Here is an 18,905-nt window from a genome sequence, read left to right on the forward strand (position 1 = left end):
AAACTCCGCTGAAAAGATGTCAGACACTTACCCCAACATTTTTGGCTGTGGAAGCATGTCACAGCCGATGGTGCCTGCCCCCTGATTGGTTGCCATTGGCTCCAGGAGCTCAGCAGAGACCCATGCGTCCCTGTAAATAAATTTTAAAAACTGGGGGGGGGGGGGGAGAAACGGCCCCATGTGTCCTGCAAATAAAAAAAACTGGGGGGGGGAGAAGAAGAACAGGTCCCATTCCTCCCCCAATTTTTAATTTTTTTTTGTCTGTATCTGCGAAGCTGTGCAGATACAGATAAAAAAAACAGGTGGTGGGGGAGGAATGGGCAGCCAGAGGGAGGAGAGGTGGTTCAGGGGCTGTGTGTCCCTCTCTTCATCCCCCCTGGCTGCTTCATTCCTCCCCATCCCCTCTGGTGCTCAGCGCGGCAGCGGCAACTCCGCACTTGCATTCCTTTCCATGCAGATGCCGGGACGGAACGCAAATGCGGGAGCCCAAGGCCTCGCAGTGCCAAAGCACAGCCATCAAGACGGGGCCTTATGGTTACATAGTATCCTTTAAGGGATGTGTATTGTGCAACTCGGGTTTTTTTTACCTTGAAAAAGAAGTGCCCTTGAGAAAGGTTTTTATATATATATATATATATATATATATATATATATATATATCCCGAAAAGCGTCAGGCTTTGAATAAAAGACATCCCAATCTTCCAACTATAGCAGTGCCTTTGGGTTCCAGCACTTGGAGGGCTCCTTCCTTCAGTCTGCACCGTGTGTTGGTGCCTTCCCACCTTGTTGGTTTGGCCCAGTGGTTAAACAAGGGAGAGAGGAACATGCAAACTTGAAGCTTGCTCCAGACCTCTTAACCATGGTCCCAGCTACAGGGAACCATTGTGAATAAACCATTGCCTTTATTAAAAGCAACTTCTATGTAGTTTTCTCCTTTTGCTGTCAGATTCATCTGGCCACCATACTGGTTTTGTTACCTTGCCAAGAAGGGAATTTATTTTTTCATTGCAGCAGAATGCAACTTCTTGCAATAGATTTGGTTTTGTGCAACTATCCTCTTCATTGTGATAGCAACCTTTCTATATCTCTCAGAATTATCACATTCTTGATCCAGTAAACAGACACTATTTGGGTTTAAGCAGCACAGAAGGTTTATATGGTAAACCATAAAACCAAACCTAAGTTTTGGTTTTAAGCGGCACAGAAACTTTATATGATAAACCATAACTTAGCTGACTTGTATAGCTGGCTACCTCTGCTCATTCTCTTTTTTCCTCATGAACTAGGGAAAGATATTCCGGGCAAAGATTCCATAATGTAGCTTTGTATCTTGGACTATTCCTTTTTGCTATCAGTGGTAAGTGACAGGCTGCATTTCTGGTTTTTTAAAAAAGCTGAGCTCCACATCTTTGCTGTAGCTTTTTTGATACTAGCTCTGGACATTTCTCCCTTGTAATGATATAAATAACAGCTTAATGAACCACAGAGGAAAAATAAACCATTTTTGTAGTCTTGAAATTTGGCACTTTTGTGTATTTTCCTCAGATGAGTCATATTTTACCAAGTTGAACTTTTTTCTGAGTATGGAAAATACTTTTTTTTAAAAGTATACTAGAAAATGAGAGGGGCACAAAGAACCTGTGAACTGAACATAGCAACCTATTTAAAGGTAGTCATGTCGAAGTCAGTAATCCTATTAAATTCTTTATGGGAAGCAAACTCAGTTGAACTCATTGGGACTTACTTCTGAGTAAACATGCATAGGATAACGCTGTACATCCCCTTGAAAGTAATGGGACTAGATTGTTCTGACCAACATTGCTTTCACTGGTTCTTAGTCTCACCTAACTGTAGCTGGACTCAGATTACTTTGCTGAACTTGATTGCAACTTCAAACAAATACTTATGCTCAGCATGAGCTGGGATTTGATCATGCTTCTTTGAGCAAGGAGAGCTCTTTGTTTTGGCTAGTTCTTAATTTGCCTATTTTGCATTCCAAATACGGGTTTAAATCCAACATTACGCAGTCAGACATTCCCTTCCTCTTCTCCGCTGCAGGCTCTTCAACCGTCCCAAATCTATTCCAAAGGGTATCCAAAGTCTCCAGAGCAGATTAGGGAGGTGCATGGGGGAGGAGGGAGCTGCAGTTTCATCATTTCACCAGCAGTTTCCATTCTGCTTGAGCATGGCCATCAATGGGTCCAATACCAACTTGACCTCCATGCTTGTTTTCAAAGAGGAGTGGAAAATGCAAAACACCATGCAGTGCAATATCTCTATTATAAAGCAACTTCTCTGCTCCCTTTTTTAAGCGGGAGAGGAAAGTCGTAACACAGAACACCATGTAACATCTCTCTTGAACGCAGAGACATTAGAACAAACATTTGCATTGCATGCACAGGAGAACACTAGAAGCACCCCAGCTCTCATCCCCTATTCCCATTCAAAACGGTGCTGGCACTGAAGGAGGAAAAATCCTTGTAAAGCAACATCTGGAGTGAAGCCTTTCAAACATGATGCTTTGCTAGTAGTCTGTCTCCCAGTTATTACTAGTAAGAGAGAAACCACAGTCCAGAAACTGTAGCCTAGGTTCGAGTAATTTGTAATCGCCCAGTGAAGTCTGCAAAGGTTTGCATCATAGGGAGAAAAAAAGAGAATCCAGAAAAATCATAGTACTTACTGTGTAACTCTGGCCTAATCTACACCAAGCAGAATATTTCACTATGAAACCGGTATGAAACCGGTATACAAAAAGCAGGAGCGACACCAAGCAGGACATAGCAGTATGAAAGTGGTATATGTCGTTTGGCCCCAACAGTTGTCAGTGCACTTCAATACTGCTATAATACAGTAGTGTGGCTCCTGCCTTTTATATACCGCTTTCATACTGCTTTCATAGTGCAATATCCTGCTTGGTGTAGATTAGGCCTTCCTGTGCAAGTCCATTCACAAGATATTGGCATCTGCTTATAGAATATTATGGGTGTTGCCTTCTGGTGTTGGTTTAGTGGGTTGCAGTTTCTGATTGCATTCTCGCAGAGATTGTTATGCTTCAGGCTGAACTCTTACGTTCACTTACTAGGGAATTCGTCTCGCTGAATTCAATATGACTTCCTTTTTGAGTAAAAATGGTTAAGATAGTATTGTCCGTCTCATTGATTCAAGTGGGGTTTTTTTTAAGCTGGATCCTCCTATGAGTCATTAATTACATGTAGGCTGCACTCCTAAACACAACTTAAGCACATTGAACTCAGTGATCCCATGAGTCATGGCTTGTAGGCTGCAGAGTCAAGCACACATTGAATTCAGTGGAATTTACTTCCAAGTATTTTCCCTTTTCTGTTAAGAATTGGGCTGTATCCCTTTGCCATAATAGAGTCAGTATAAAATGATGGAAATGCAATCATAAAAAGCCCCCTACTGCTATGTGATGCGATGTTAGATGCTGCTTCTAATGTGGGCAGTTCTGATAAAGCCTACAGACCATGTCTAATAAATAGGATGGAATATACTGTTGAGTTCCAGCCATTTCCCTTCCATGCATCCAGACCTAACTTTCCATGGGCATATATACTCACAAGGACACAGGAACTAGCAAGCCATGGGTGTTGTCAGCTGCAATTCCAATTTGAGTGTTTATATGGAGAAGATTGAGGATGCTTGTGTAGAGGGTAAAATGTATTGTGTGAACTTGGAGGTAATTTGAAATAAAGAAGCCACAAGTGAGCCCACTTGTGCATTCCTTTTTTTGGGCTCCTTCAGATGGGGAAAAAATGTGTTTCCTTACCTTGGCTCTGCTTCCTGTTTCTCTTCCACATTTGCAATGAGCTGAAATTACAGAGGAAGAGAGCAGTAAGCATGTAGCCCATACAGTTCAATGGGAACAGCGTCCTCTAGTGGGCATTTTATAGCGCAACTTCGCCTGCACACGGCAGGAAATCCCGACAAATCCTGATTTATTTCAGAAGACTCAGGTTATCTGTGGCTTAATTTATAATGCTAAAACTGGGAAATGGAGCAGGAGATGTGCAGGAGGCTGACGCCATTGTCAAAATGACCCATGAACATCCATGAGTGGCCAGTCAAGAGTGTGCTATAAAACACTCGTTTAAAGAAGCTCCTTATGTACATTGAATTCCATAATGAGCAGTTTTTTCCCCCTGAGGTTCCAATTCATTGCACACACATGAAGGCCAAAGTAGAAGTGACACTGGCAATTCTGTGATTGGATCTCCTGTCTTTAAAATAAAGAAAGGAGGTAAATGGAGCCATGGAAGGAAGGGTTTTCTTTATTCAACTTGCTGCTATTTGGTCTGTTGGGAGAAAACATACAGGTCCTGGAGAAGAAGGCAATCAATGGCTACTAGTCCTGATAGCTATGTGCTACCTCAAGTAGCAGAGGCGGCAAGCCTATGTACACCAATTGCTGGGAAACATGGGAGGGTTCCTTGTGGGTTCCTGGTCAATACCTGGTCGGCCACTGTGTGAACAGAGTGCTTAACTAAATGGACCCTTGGTCGGATCCAGCATCAGGGCACTTCTTACGTTCTTACCATGTGAGGGACTTCCAGTTTTACAGCCACGTTAATCTGTTGCAGCAAAGACAACAAAACATCTTGCAGCGCCTTTAAGGCTAACAAATTTATTATGGCAAACGCTTGTATGGAGTAGATTCCATTTCTGATCCACAAATGTTTACGCCATAATAAAAGTGTTAGCCTTAAAGGTGCTGCAAGGTATCAGTATAAATGGGAACTCGGATTTTGTTCTGTTCAAGTTCTTTTCTATAGCATCTTAAAGGCTCTTTGCTATTCCACAGGCTGCTTAGGCTTGTCAGAAAGAAAGCATAACATGGCTATTTAAAAAAGAGAGCAATGTATTTTACTCCTTTAAAGAAAAGCAAAACAATTATATTCTAGTCTTATATGGAATAATACTTTGAAAATAAAATTATTCTTGACCTTCTTATTGGGAAATGAGGTGTATAAACTGATTTTGTTTGTTTTTTAAATGAAGAATTTGACCTTATGAAGTGATGTGCACCAATATCCCATCCTGCAATCCTTTTGTGGAATTTTATAAAATATTTATTCTTCCTTTCTAGTGTCCGGTTAAGTGGTTTGCAACTTCAAAATGGCCTGGCAGAGCTGGTTGTAGTAAGATATCCAGATGTAGACTCTACACGTGGATTATTGTCCTTGACATTCTTAAAACAATATCAAATGTCTCACCTAATAAAATACTTTTTTTTCTGGTGGTGCCAGCATTTCCTTTAATAATAATAAAAAACCTGCAGGATATTGTTACTGATTTTCTGTCCAGCAGTTTTGTGCTTCTCTTATTGTTCATGACCTAAAGAGGAATCTTCTTTACACAATGTACTTTGTATAAAAGCCAGATGCATTAGCAGCATTTTAAAGATAAAGTCTAAGAGGGTACTTTTTTAAAAAAGCAGTTTATATTAATTTTATATAGAGCGAAAATATTTCTATTTTTTTTTAATGATCCATCTTTCCACCCTGTTATTGGCTGTATTTTGGGATTGTGCTCATGATCCCACCAACAGATGCTGTCCTAGAAACCTTGAAAATTTCCTGGCTTATGTAAGCACTCGCACCACAGTTTAAAGGTCCATGTATTCTTTACTTCCATGGCATGGCACTTAATGACATATTGACTTCTCTCTTCCTAATGATAAAATTACCAAAGTCCTTCACTCCCTTAGAAGCTTTATATGCAAACAGGTATAGATTAGAAACATCATAGTCATTTGTACTGTCAAATGTCAAAGTGCATATTCGAGCTTACTTGAAGCAGATTGGTAGCTCCCTAATACCCTGACAATGCAATTCTATGCATGTCTACTCAGGCATAAATTCTGTTGGGTTCAATGGGGCTTATTCCCAGGTAAATGTGGATAGGATTACATCCTTAACAAACTAGTAATATTTTTACAAATATTGGTGGTTAAAGAATGGTAAAAGGAAGTGTGTACTGGAATGGAGATACTAATCTACACTAGAGATTTGTATATATGGAATTGGGGAGTACTGAATCTTGACCAATTCATTTAGGGAGTGAAAGCCTTTTGCGTTTCTGTGCATATGATTAGTCTTGATAGTAGTATCCCTAAATCTTCAATAATCAAAGAGGATGTCTGTCTGTCAATGCCATAACTCCAAGAGAAATTTGGCATGCATATTAAAGAGACCCTAGAGATGTGCACCTTGGGGTTATTATTTTGTGTGTATGTGTTAAAACACATTAAATAATTTAAATTAATTTAAATGTGTCAATGCGTTTGAAGCTTCCAATAACATCTGCAATCACTAGGTGGCAGACTTTCCTAACCAGCGCATAACTTCGTAGGTAACAATTTGAAGCTGGGGGTAGACGGACAGAGTTCTGTATTGCTGCTCCTTCCCCTGCTGTTGTTCAGTTCCTCTCAAGAAGATGGAGTGTGCAGGCCTCTCCCTCAGGGTGCTATGGGGATACACCATGGTGGATGCCAGCAGCTGTGACTTCATTCAGATGGGGGGGCACAATGTGTTCAAATCTGATAGCTGCATAATTTTGTTCAAAGACTTTGCTATATCAAACTAAGAGCTATTCCAATTCATGTGAAGCTGGTTACGTTTGCTAGTTTTTGAAATAAAAATGGCAGGAATGATCCTCTCAGTGGGTATGTGGATGCCTGCTCTCTGCTTGTGGTACACTGTGCTTTGTCAGCGAATGGTCCTGCATTTAGCTTCTAGATTGAACTAAATAACCTGTCACTTCCTATTTTACACTTTTACTTCAGGTATTGGATGGAGCTTTGAGGTCTAATACTTGGTATGTGGGTTGGGTGTTTGTTTGATATATATATATTTTCCCATCAGTGGTCTATTATGATCCGTTTTCTTGAGAATATTCATTGGTTGGAAAAAGAAAGAAAATAAATTATGAACTGTTTTTGAAATGGGTTCTTTGAATGGTTGTAGATCAATGCATAGATTGATGGGTTGAGATTTGGGACACTAAGTTTGTTCATTCCTTGAAAACCATGTGGTTACAGTGTTGTTTCTGGCGACTCATTATTTTCGTGAACTCTCTGAGTTAGTTATAGATAGCATAATGTTCTCTTCACTTACCATGAGGTGAGTGATGATTTACTATGGTTCCTTGTTAATAATAACTTTGTTCAGTGAAGTTAAATCTGTGGCTGCTTGATACACTAGTGTTGTCCTCGTTTCTGGGAGGACAGCAGTGGCACATGGAGGAACCTACAAAATGGGGTCCTCCTATAGCAGGGTTGGACAACTTTGGGCAGTCTGTTAGCTAATTGCCAGCCCCTGAATTCATAAATTTATAAATTATAATGTATAAAACACACTATATCTGAAAAAGAGTCCCGAGTTGTGAACTGTAAAGAAAAAAAAATCAAAATACAAAATAATAAAAATATTTAAAATCAAGTTATACCATAAAATCAAATCTGGTCATTCAAGAAAAGCTTGTTTAAATATAAAAAACATCTTTAGCAGCTGCTGACAGGAAAGCAACATTTGTGCCTGCTTGATATCAACTGGCAAGGAATTCCATAGAGAGGGAACCATACACTAAAATCTGTACTCTGAGTGGATTCTCAGTGGACCTCAGCTCCATGCAGAACCATCAGGAGCATTTGCTCCAATGACCTCAGTGACCAGGCAGGCTGATAAGGGAGAAGGCACTTTCTCAAATATTGCTGTTACTCAGTCATTCAGGAAAGAGAGTTTAAGGTTGTGTAAGGAAAATAGAGAAGGATCCATATTAATTTATTATGACCAGATCATTTCTCTTTCTATCACAGATATTGAAAGTGGCTAAACAATAATCAAAGCAAAATATATAAAACAATTCAACATTAAAATGAACATGTTGAGCAGCACCTGCAGCTGCTAAACAGACTTAAATGCAATCACTCGGTTGATAGAAGACAATTGATTAAGGCTGCTGCCCTTAAGGCAGAAATGATTTGTGACTTACAGACTGATACTTAAAACTGAAGTTGGTATTGTTGCTGATGTTAATTCTTTACAATGTTTTATTGGCATTATAGCTTCCTATACCCAATCCTGAGATGCAGAACTGAGAATGAAAATAATGTTCAAGTATACTTTGGTATAATGTTTTGGTTTCTCTCCTTAGGGCCACCAAGGAATAGCAGGAACTCCAGGTATTCCAGGATCCCCAGGGATTCAAGTAAGTTCACTGTACCTTTTCTACATTAGGTGATTATCTCAATTGTAAATAAAAGATAATGTCATAAACCAGTCAATAAAGTTAGTAATACATACTAATTTTTTTACTAGGGGCCGCGTGGCTTAACAGGCATGAAGGGTGAACCTGGGTCCGATGGGAGAAAGGTAAGACTACTAATATCTGCAGTTCCTTTTCATAACCACAGCGTTACTAAGAGTGCAGGCCTATGCATGTTGAAACACAAAAATATTCTACAATCCCCAGGCAGTAAAGCTGGCTTGAAGGATGCTAGAAGTTCTTTTCTGTCTGAATTGTGCCTTGAATAATGCATAACATTATGCACTAAGCATTATTATTTTTATAATAATAACATACTCCTCTGTGAACATAAGAAGAGCCATGCTGGATCAGACCAAGGGTTCATCTGGTCCAGCACTCTGTTCACACAGTGGCCAACCAGCTGTTAACCAGGGACCAACAAAGCAGGACATGGTGCAACAGCACCCTCCCACCCATGTTCCCTAGCAACTGGTGCACACAGGCTTAACTGCTTCGGATACATATGCTCTTCAATGTGTTCTTAGAGCTCCAAATGAGTACATGATTCCCCATTCTGAAAAATGTCAAAAGCACCTTCACATGTGCAGTTAAGATGCGCACTCAGAAATGTCTCCAGTGTTTGTAGTGTATGAGGAACTGGGGCGTCTTCATGAACATTTGTGCTCCTAGGCAGTGATGCAGCTAGGTAATGGACTTAATGATGTTTTGTGTCCCCTCCCTCCCGCTTTATGCAGCCGTGTTTATTACTTGACCCTATTAACAGTTCTCTATTCCCCAACAACTACCATTCCATGCTTTACAACTGCTTCTACATCCCTGAGATGTTAGAACAACAATAACATGACTGTTTGCCAACCCAGAAATACCCCAAGCATCTGTGATTTCATATTTTAAACTTGCTTAACATGATAACACCAGCATGACTCTAGGAATAACATGGAAGTTGCTTCTGCTGCCCTGATGCCCTCATTGCCTGTCACTTTGGTTGGTCATTGGGACGGTGAGTGGCCTGTGGGAATCTCCAGTCCTAGACGCACCACTGCTCCTAGGTGTGCAGGGAGCCTTTAAATCAGATGCTTAGCTTCTTTCTTTCCTATGAGATAGGCTGCCATTACGATTTAGCCACACAAAAAATCATGTCTGAGCTGAACTTGAAGCCAGCTCTCCTGAGTTGAAGGCTCTTTCCTCCTTGCATTGGCCTTGGACATACAGGATGGTGGTCATGTAAAATGCCAGTTTCAGGCAATTAGAAACTCTTCTTGTATTTTTCTATCACGATAACATTTACGATGGTTGTTCATTTTCAGGAGACTGTATTTAGGGACTCCTTTTGAAATGCATTTCAGAGGATGTGCATAAAATCATGTTAACTGACATTGTAATTTATTGTCCAGATGCTGATTTTTAATAGGTTTGTGGGTGCAAATTATGTGCTCTAAATGCTGCTTCACATCAGGTGGTGGCAAGACATAATTCAGTTGTCTTGTTGGAATAGGTCAAGATGAGCTTGAAAATAAATCATCATCAGTAGTAGCAAAATTATATATATTGGTGGAAATTTAACATCTGGCATTGACAGTGAACAGCAGGGGAACCAAACTCATAAACAGAGCTACCTAATAAACTTTCTCCATGCACAACCCCATGCAAATATGTAGCAATTAAAAGCAAGTACTTGTCAATGGCATTTACAGTTCACCCACACTGAATGGATGGGGCCTATATAAATGTTCTTTAATATGGTCATAATATGCATCTGATATGACAGGCCTCCCCAGGGTTGAAACTTTATGGGACTGGCAGAGGAAAGGGCAACTTGAGCCTCGATAATTCTGGCCTCTGTGTTTTTGTACATTCCAGATAGTTCATTCCTGGCTGATTTCAAACTGCTCTTGTTGGGAGCCATAGGTCTGATCCAGCATGGGCACGTCTTATGTTCTTATATCTGGCAGATATTTGAGCCCCTTTTGGTTTTCTAGCCTTTTGTTTGTTTGTTTGTTTTGTTTGTAACCAGAGCGTTGGACTTTGGAACTGATTCTGTATGCCAGTTCCTCAATTTCTAAGACTAAATGACTACAGCTTAGTTAGTTCCGGAGAATCTGTGAGCCATGAGCAGGTAAAGGACATCGGGGCCCTGTTCTGAACCATATTGCAGGATAAGTGAGAGGCTGAAGGAGTATATGGGACGTGATTATGAATTTCATGCAGGAAACAAGCCATATGGAGCCCAGAGCCTCCTGTTGCTCATGTGTCCCGATGACTCGTATTCTTTTGTTGTCTTCTTTACATTCAACATGGTGTTTTTCTTTTTCTAGGGTGAACGTGGCCTTCCAGGTTTCCCTGGATTACATGGAATGCCGGCATCTAAGGTTCAAACCAAATGCTTCTTGTAACAATGGGTAGGATGTTAAAAAGTATCAAGGGATTTTCAAAAGCAAAAATAAAAATTCAAATTGCAGCGGTTACTCTCTTTGGTCACATTTGCTTTGAAATACTGACAAATAATATAGACGGGCAACTACACTCAACAAGGTGGTGAAGATGCGCAGGATAGCTGTCTTCTGTTTTATCAATGAGGCTACGATATCATCATCATCTTCTCTGTACCACCCAATAGCCAACGCTTTCTGGGTGGTATACAAAAAGAGGCAACTAGCTCTGGTGCTATGAAACGTCAAAAGAAGTTCTTATCCGAAATATAAAAAATGTTCAAAAAACTTTCAACCAAACTTGTACAACGCTCAACGTTTCGGATTTGGAGATCCTTCGTCAGGGAGCTGTACAGCGAAATGAATTACTTTTTGAAGTAATTATAAATTTGAAACCTTATAGATATTTTTTACAAGACTGCAGTCGTGTTCATTCTGTCTCAGTCAGCAGTCTTGTTAAAAATATCTATAAGGTTTCAAATTTATAATTACTTCAAAAGGTAATTCATTTTGTTGTATAGCTCCTGATGAAGGATCTCCAGATCCAAAACGTTGAGCGTTGTACAAGTTTGGTTGAAAGTTTTTTGAACATTTTTTATATTTTGGATAAGAAAAACAAAGAAACCTCTTTTGACATTTCATAGCAACAGAGCTAGTTGCCTCTTTTTCTCATAGCCTTTTCGTGGTGCTTTCCCCCTCTTTTTCTACAACGGTATACAAAAGTGCCAAGTGAACTATTCTCCAGGGCAGGATCTACACTACTGCTTATAACAGTAGCGACAACTGTTGGGGCCCAGGACACAACTATGTATACAGTTTTCAAATCGTTTTCAAGTTGCCATATTCTGCCTGTTTCGTTCTGGCCCAGTATACTCTCCATCCCAATCAGGAAACTGCTCTACTCTATTATACCATTCAGATGATTTAAGGGAAACACTCTCTCTCTGGGTTGTTGCCTAATGTCAGTCCAAAGTTTGTCTTGTGTGAAATATTCTTCAAATTGCATCAGAAATTATCACACTTGTGACAAGCTCTACTACGTGTATTTGTTTTGAATTTAACCTTTTTATATTGAACCTGCTGAAAAGTATTGCAAATTGATTTTCACTCAGTGGAAGTACTTACGGCGTCACTCTTTCATGTACAATTGTTTGGTGATATTTTAAAGGAGTCCAGGCTATAAAAGGTGAAGACAGATGTGGTGGAGGTGGTCTAAATGCATAGAGTTATATCCAGTGCTACCCCTACTCAGAGTAGAGTCATTGAAATAAAGGGGACTTAAATTAGATTAACATTGGATACAACCCATTGGATATAATCCATACTTGCTGCAGCTTGAGGCATTTGTTTCCAGGACAGCAATTATTTCAAGGCACATCCATACCACTTAAAGCATTGCCTCTGCCTTCCCCCCAAATATGGTGTTACATTTAACATGTTTTGCTCCTTTTAATTTACTCCCTTTAATATTAAAATCAAAGTAATCTTTGTATATCTTTTTTTTTTATCAAGGGTGACAGAGGACTAAAAGGAGACCAAGGAGTACCAGGAATTTATGGGAAAAAGGCAAGTTTGAATATAATATAGGAGTAGGAGATTTGTATTACTGCTGGAGATACAGGAGATGTTCTAGGAACATAAGAAGCTGTTTTTTACTGAGTCATCTAGGTCAATATTGTCAACACTGACTGGCAATGCCTCTCCAAGTTTCAGGCAAGAATTTTTATAGGTCTACTTGGAGATGCCAGGGATTGACCCTGGGACCTACTTCACGCAAAGCATGTGCTCTACCAATGAGTCACAGACACCCCCAGGTCTGAACTTCAAGTTGTATATAAGCTTCAGGGACTCATAAAAGGCTGCCATGGAGGAGGGGTGAGCTTTATAACCCTCCCCCCCCCAATTCTTCTCTGACATATTCAAATATGAATTGGAGAAGAATTCTTGGCTTTCTTTCTCCCTGTCTTCTCTGAGAGCTGTGGGTGCAGGCCCTGGGAGCTGTGTGTAAAGAGAAGGAAAGAGAGAGGCATGTCTCTTCTCTGGTCTCCAGGGCCCTGGCTCTGTTTCCCTTTAGCGATCAATCTTTAGTTCTGATGTGCTGCTATGCAGTCCTCTGGATACCAGGAGGCCCAGATGAAGGAATAGGCCTCTCTTTGCATGCCACCTCACTGCTCCTGCTGCCACTACCTGGTCAGTCTCAATGAGAAAGTGTATTTTGGGGAGGAATTCCATTCCTCAGTTTGGCTTGGAAAATTTGGGAGGAAATTATCAGTTCATTTCAGGTTTGAGCAGGAGCTCAGCTCTAATTGCTACTATTTATTTATTTATTTATTTTATTACATTTATATACCACCCCACAGCCGAAGCTCTCTGGGCGGTTTACAACAATTAAAAATAGTAATCATTAAAAGTATACAAAATTTAAAAAACATAAAAACAGTATAAAAACTATGGCAATACAAATGTATTTCATATCAAATCTGAAAGCTTTTGATGTGGTGAAGCATGCATTTATACGTAACTAGTATATCACTCAAATGGAAGAAAGCAAAGACATTCCTCAATGACTCCTACCTAGGGATGTATGAGAATTTCACTTTTGCTCACAAACCATGCGATCGTGCCGCAATTGAAGTTCTGAACGTGAGTGCGAGTCCGTCGCAAATATTCGCAAATTGTTAAATGCGTGTTCGCATTCATCTCATTCCTGATTCCCAGTTCAATTTGTGCACATTTCCTAATTTGCACAAATTTTCTCTGTAGACTGGATTCAGCCCCATGTTACTCTGTGGGGGAAATTTGTGCAAAGTAGGACATTTGCACAGATTTGGGGAGATTCGTGCAAATCTCCCATTTGATCACTGTTGGAGTTGTGCAAGTTTCCCATTCGTATGAAGTGAGCCGCTATTGCAAATGGAAAATGGTCACAAGATAAGCCGCTTGACAGTGTTTGGAGAATCTTAGCAATTTCAAACATTGCTCGTTCATCCCTCCCTACTTCTAGCTTGGCCTTGGCAGGAGCTCTGTTTCCTCCCAGGTAATGCTGCTAGGCCTTAAAGTCACCCTCTACTTGCCCCTCCATGCCATTCAACTGTGCACTGCAAGTGTCCCAGGTTTGTGAGCAATGGCCCAATATATCTTCCAGCGGCCACATCAAGAACTAATGAACTGACTTTTCAACGCGTGTAGATGAATGTTGTGCCATGCCATGGGTCAATTGTTCTGTAATTGCAACAGATGGTGTTGACGTATTGGCTTACTGTTGCTCAAACAATAGAATTATCTTGTATATTTATGTATTGATTTATTGTGTTTCTATAGCACCCAACTGGCAGATTGTAAACCTCAGGAAATCCCAAAGAACAATAAAATAACAAACAAAGCAATAAATACAACAGTGAATAGATCAAAATATTGAAATGCTAAAAATAGGAAAGAGCCAGCAGTGAAGCAACACATTAAAGATTAAATGTCCCTGAGAAGAGGAAGGTCTTGACAGCATCTAAATGTATGCAAGTGGAGGCACCAGGAGGATCTTCTTGGGAAAGACGTTCCACAGAAGGTTCTTCTCCTGGTAGCCAACCTTTGCACCACTGAGGGCAGTGGCACTCAGAAAAGAGCTTCTGAGGATGATCTTAGCAAATGAGCAGGGACATACTAGTTTCTCTCTTATTTTTTTAACAGGGTGCAAAAGGGGAAAAGGGTGTTGCAGGATTTCCAGGAATGCCTGGCCGACTTGTAAGTTTCTAATAGATTATGTCTCCCCCCCTTTTTTTTTTTACTGTACTCTCTTATTATATTCTGTGAATAACAGCACCTTAACTATGTTGCCACAGGGGGATCCTGGGAGGAGTGGGAAGGACGGCACACCTGGAAATCCAGGCTTTAAGGTATTTAAAATACTGAATTTATTCATATACTATAGTATAGTTTACTTGTGTTAAGATTGTGCAAACATGTCCATATCAGTATTTGTGTGTGTGTGTTTATTATTGATTTGATTCATTATATTCTATCCCACCTTCCAGACAAATATTGTCTCCCCAAACAGTGCACAACTGTCAAGTAATGAGAGACAGGCCTTATGCTCAGGCTTACAAACTAAAATGACTGGGGCACGTAAGGAAAGGAGGGTGGCTGGAAAAGGAAGAGGAAGAAAATCACTTTGATAGTGCTAGAATGAAGCAGTCAGTCAGGTCCTGTTAGGGCCTGGCTGGCCTTCCTTTGCTCATGTTCTGGCTTGGATGCAGCTCCTTAGTGCTCTGTAGTCTTGTGGCTGGTGGCAGAGACTAAAATGTCTGTCCATTTGGTTCTACAATCAATGTCTTGCTCTGTAAGGAAGGCTGGTAGTAGGATCAAGACAGGAAGGTGGATCAAGATAGGGACAAAATAAGACATTGGATAGCTTCAAGTAGGTCCTGCTGGCTGGAACTCTCTCCTACTAAGAGAGTAGGGAGATGTTGGGCCAGTTCGCCCAATCAAAATGAATCATGGTGGATTAAATAAGCCACCATGTTTGCAGACGCCCAGGGGCATCTGTTCCGTTAACCATCCCCTCCTCATAAGTTATTGTGGCATGTGAACCTGTTGAGGGTGAGTTGTTGGCATAGCTAACAAACCACCCCAAAACCATGAGCTGTTTTTAATGGGCGCCCACTAACCACAGTGGCTTGTTAAAGTTGAACTTGATTGTGGGATCCTGGTTGTTATCTCAGTAGGAAGCTAAAGCCAACTGAAGTCTTATGTAGGCTGACAAGACATGTAGTGTGATCAGCTCTGCCTACCTGGAGGAGCTGCATGGAATATTAAAAAGCTCTCTCCTGACTCTGTAGCCTGGGACTTCTACAATGGAGATGGAAGTTCTTCCACGTACTCATCTTCTGAGCCAGAGGACAATGCCAGGGCGGTGTTCTCTGATTGGGAGGGCCCAGAATAAGGCACTCTTTGTCCTACTCCTGAGGAAGCAGCCGGTGTCTCACCTTCCCCAGAAACTTCTGCTGCACATTGGAAGGCCCGTGGGCTGGGCGTCATGACGTTCCAAGGCAACTGGCATTTAGGGGAGAGTTCTTTGTGGCAAACCTCCCCAAGTTAAGTGATAAGGCGTATTCAGAGTATCTTTTCCATGCACTGAAAGGAAGTATGAAACGCTCCCTGTGGGCTAGCCACTAAACCTGCTTCCAAACCTCTTTATGAAACCTTTTTAATGGCCTTTGATTTGGGGCTCTTCTCCAGGTTTTTTTTGCCTACTTCCCATTACCTCAGGAATCCACTGAGCATACAGAGAAATCCCTGTTTTTCGCGCATGGTGCGATTTTGTCTTCACTCATGGCTGAAGATGAGAAATAGAAGCAATGCTGAGAGTGCAGTGGATTGTCGCCTGAATAATCTTTCATTCTATTCGTGTGGAGGTCAATGCATTACTTTCAATCTTATTTTTAATGTATGTTTTTGACTGGGGGATGGAATCACATTCTCCGGTTTCTCATAGATGATTCTAAAACAGAACAAGAAAGGGAGTTTACAGTACTTTTTTCTTCCCAATTTGCTTGAAAACTGTAAAAGCAGTAGTCTCTAATTTCTGCTGAAGTAAAAATTTTGTCAGCTTGCCTTTTAACATCTGTTCTCTATAAAACATCACTTTACTTTGGGCTCATTGTAATCAAAATCAGAGAATTTTAACAAGCGAGGCATCTTTGGAGATTTCTGCTGGAGTCTTCCTTATTTTCTTAGAAAAAAAATCAGAAACATATTTATTCTTGGAAACAATAAGAGGAATACTTTGTGGCACACCAATTCCATACTCCCTGCAATTTGGCCTCTGTGTAGCCATACACATGGGGATGTTCCTCTGTGGAATGATCCAAATACAATCCTTATTTGCGGAATGGGCGAGTTTTCATCTCTCCCCGCCCCCCATCTCTTTCCATTGATTCTAAAAATGCTCCGAATATTAGGCGCAGCAAACCTCAGCCGCCTTACTAGAGATTTCGACAGGCATGGTTTGCGGAACTCCACAACATGAGCCCTTCACGGTTGTGGAATTTCCTAAAGGTGTAGCCTGCGCACCTAGCATAGAATGCTCCCTGTGATCGTCCCATCCCTGCAGCACAGTCAAGTATCTTGTGAGAGTCGCCTTGTCTCACAAGCAGTGGGATATTGCAGGCTTCTTGCTACTTCTTTGGAAACTGCAGTTAACAAATCAGGGACCAGCTTTGGGATCATGCACTTCCATTCCACCCCTCCTTCCAGGACCAGAAGCAAATCCACCCCTTAGGCCTCCCTTCCCTAATGGTTTTGGCAGTTGGTCAGCACTAACATTAACTATGGTTCAAGGCTAACTAGGGTTTTCCCCAAGCTAAGATCTGAGACTCACTTCAAACTGCAATTTTAAAATTCTGGATGAAGGCAAAATGAATTTCCTAAACCCGGGGCCCAGAGCAATATATGGGTGGGGGGCTGGATTGCCCCCAAGCAGGTCCTTCACAGGCCAGCTAATACCAGTGGATATGGCCACGGCAACTGGTGTCATTGCCCCACCTATTTCAGCCTTTCTCCATGCTGAGAGAGGCATGGCGTTCCTGTAGGGGTGGTCTCTGGCCACTTCCCCACTGTTGTCTCTGATCTGAGATTGGAGATAACGGTGAGGATTCTGCCATGGGGAGGGGGGCTTGACACCATGCCCCATGCCCTGGATGAACCCATGGCTCCGTAGGTCAGATTGGGCAACCTGGTGGGTTGGATTTGGTCTGTGGTCTCGGTTCTGTAGCCCTGGCCTAAAAATTGCACTGATAAACTGCTTAACCATTATTAAATGAGGCAGGAGGAAAGAGCCCAGTGTTTCTGAGACTGGTTCCTATTTAATTAACTGGGTTTATAAGGAAGTCAGTAGTACCTTGGTGCCATCCCTTCCTATTCGGGGGTGAATTTAACTAACGCTAGTCTCGGGTCACAGAACACTTTTCTCTACACAGTGGGAAAACACTCAGTGGTGGAGTTTGTAGGGGGTACTCACCACACAACATGTTCCAGCTCCACAGTTATGTGGGTGTGGCCTCCTGTGGAGTGGCGTAAAAGTCAACACAGTGTTTGATTGACAGTTCCTCTACCCTCTCTCCTTCCCCTGTCCTCCCAATGGTATTCCAGCAGCCATTGTTGCAAAAACAAACAAACACCCCACAACCAATCCCAGCGGCTCTTCTAGAATGGCAGTCTCTCTTTTTGCCACTCTTCCCAGGGAACTCTATGGCCACTGGGAAACTCCACTCCACTCAACAGGAAACTCCACGGAGCCCTCCAGACAACATGGAACACAACGGTTGTGTAGCAACTCTCCCTCTGCACAGCGTGGAGATTTAGGGTGGTTTAAAAAACCCCACAAAAAACCTTCACCATGGGGTGGAGTTTTCCCTCCAGACAACACATTTCTCTACAGTGGTGTAATAACTCCATGTCAGTGGAGTTGTTACAACACCATTGAGAAAAGCATTGTGTGAACTGAGCCAAAAGCTTATGTACTCCATGTGCACCTTATTACACAGAGGAATCATCCATGAAAACCATTTTTGAAGAGACTTGCGTTCTGACATGCAACAATCATAAATTCTTGTTCTCTGAAGGCAGCGTGCCAGGGAATATTACAGTCCTAAGTGAGGAAAACTGACTTGTGGCCAACGATCACTTACTTTGTGTGGAAAGGCAATTGTGCCTCAATGTCTAGATTACACACTGCCCTAAAACTAGTTGGAATAGCTCATGCACAGTGAACACACTGCATAGTTTCCTATAATCTGCTCTAGTTAAGATGGTATTGTATCAGTGCACATAAACACAATAAGAGTTCAAGACAGGTGACAAGGTTCTCAGGCAAAGACATCTGTTTAGGCTGACCAGGTCATAGCCTATGCATCCATATGCTAAAGAATGAGATAGGAGGGATGCTTAAACATGGAGAGCGCCATCCATCCTTAGTTCTGTCCAGGTGATCAGCCAATGCAGAGTGGGAGGAGCAGCAGAGGCGATCTTCTCCCTGTTCTCCTGCCTTACAGATTTAGCTAGACATATTTTTTCAGTCCATCTAGCTAGGATGCTTTGTAGGGGGAGAGAAGGAGGCTGAAAGAGGCTCAGGATAACCAATGACGGAATGCTATCTCCAAACTCAGAAGGCTTTTACGAGCAATCCTGTGGTCCCT

At 41.5% G+C, this 18,905-nt stretch overlaps 1 protein-coding gene across 2 annotated transcripts in view; it reads left to right on the plus strand.

Moving 5' to 3' along the window:
• Positions 1 to 18,905, plus strand: part of COL21A1 (collagen type XXI alpha 1 chain) — an 82,794-nt gene that overhangs the window by 22,875 nt on the left and 41,014 nt on the right. For both annotated transcript variants that reach the window (XM_063125046.1, XM_063125047.1), the window contains exons 9-14: positions 8,174 to 8,227; positions 8,338 to 8,391; positions 10,603 to 10,656; positions 12,229 to 12,282; positions 14,401 to 14,454; positions 14,553 to 14,606. In XM_063125046.1, the coding sequence (XP_062981116.1) occupies positions 8,174 to 8,227; positions 8,338 to 8,391; positions 10,603 to 10,656; positions 12,229 to 12,282; positions 14,401 to 14,454; positions 14,553 to 14,606 (324 nt within the window). The remainder of the gene's footprint in view (positions 1 to 8,173; positions 8,228 to 8,337; positions 8,392 to 10,602; positions 10,657 to 12,228; positions 12,283 to 14,400; positions 14,455 to 14,552; positions 14,607 to 18,905) is intronic.

Source organism: Elgaria multicarinata, chromosome 4, assembly GCF_023053635.1.
Source record: "Elgaria multicarinata webbii isolate HBS135686 ecotype San Diego chromosome 4, rElgMul1.1.pri, whole genome shotgun sequence".
Lineage (NCBI taxonomy): Eukaryota > Metazoa > Chordata > Lepidosauria > Squamata > Anguidae > Elgaria > Elgaria multicarinata.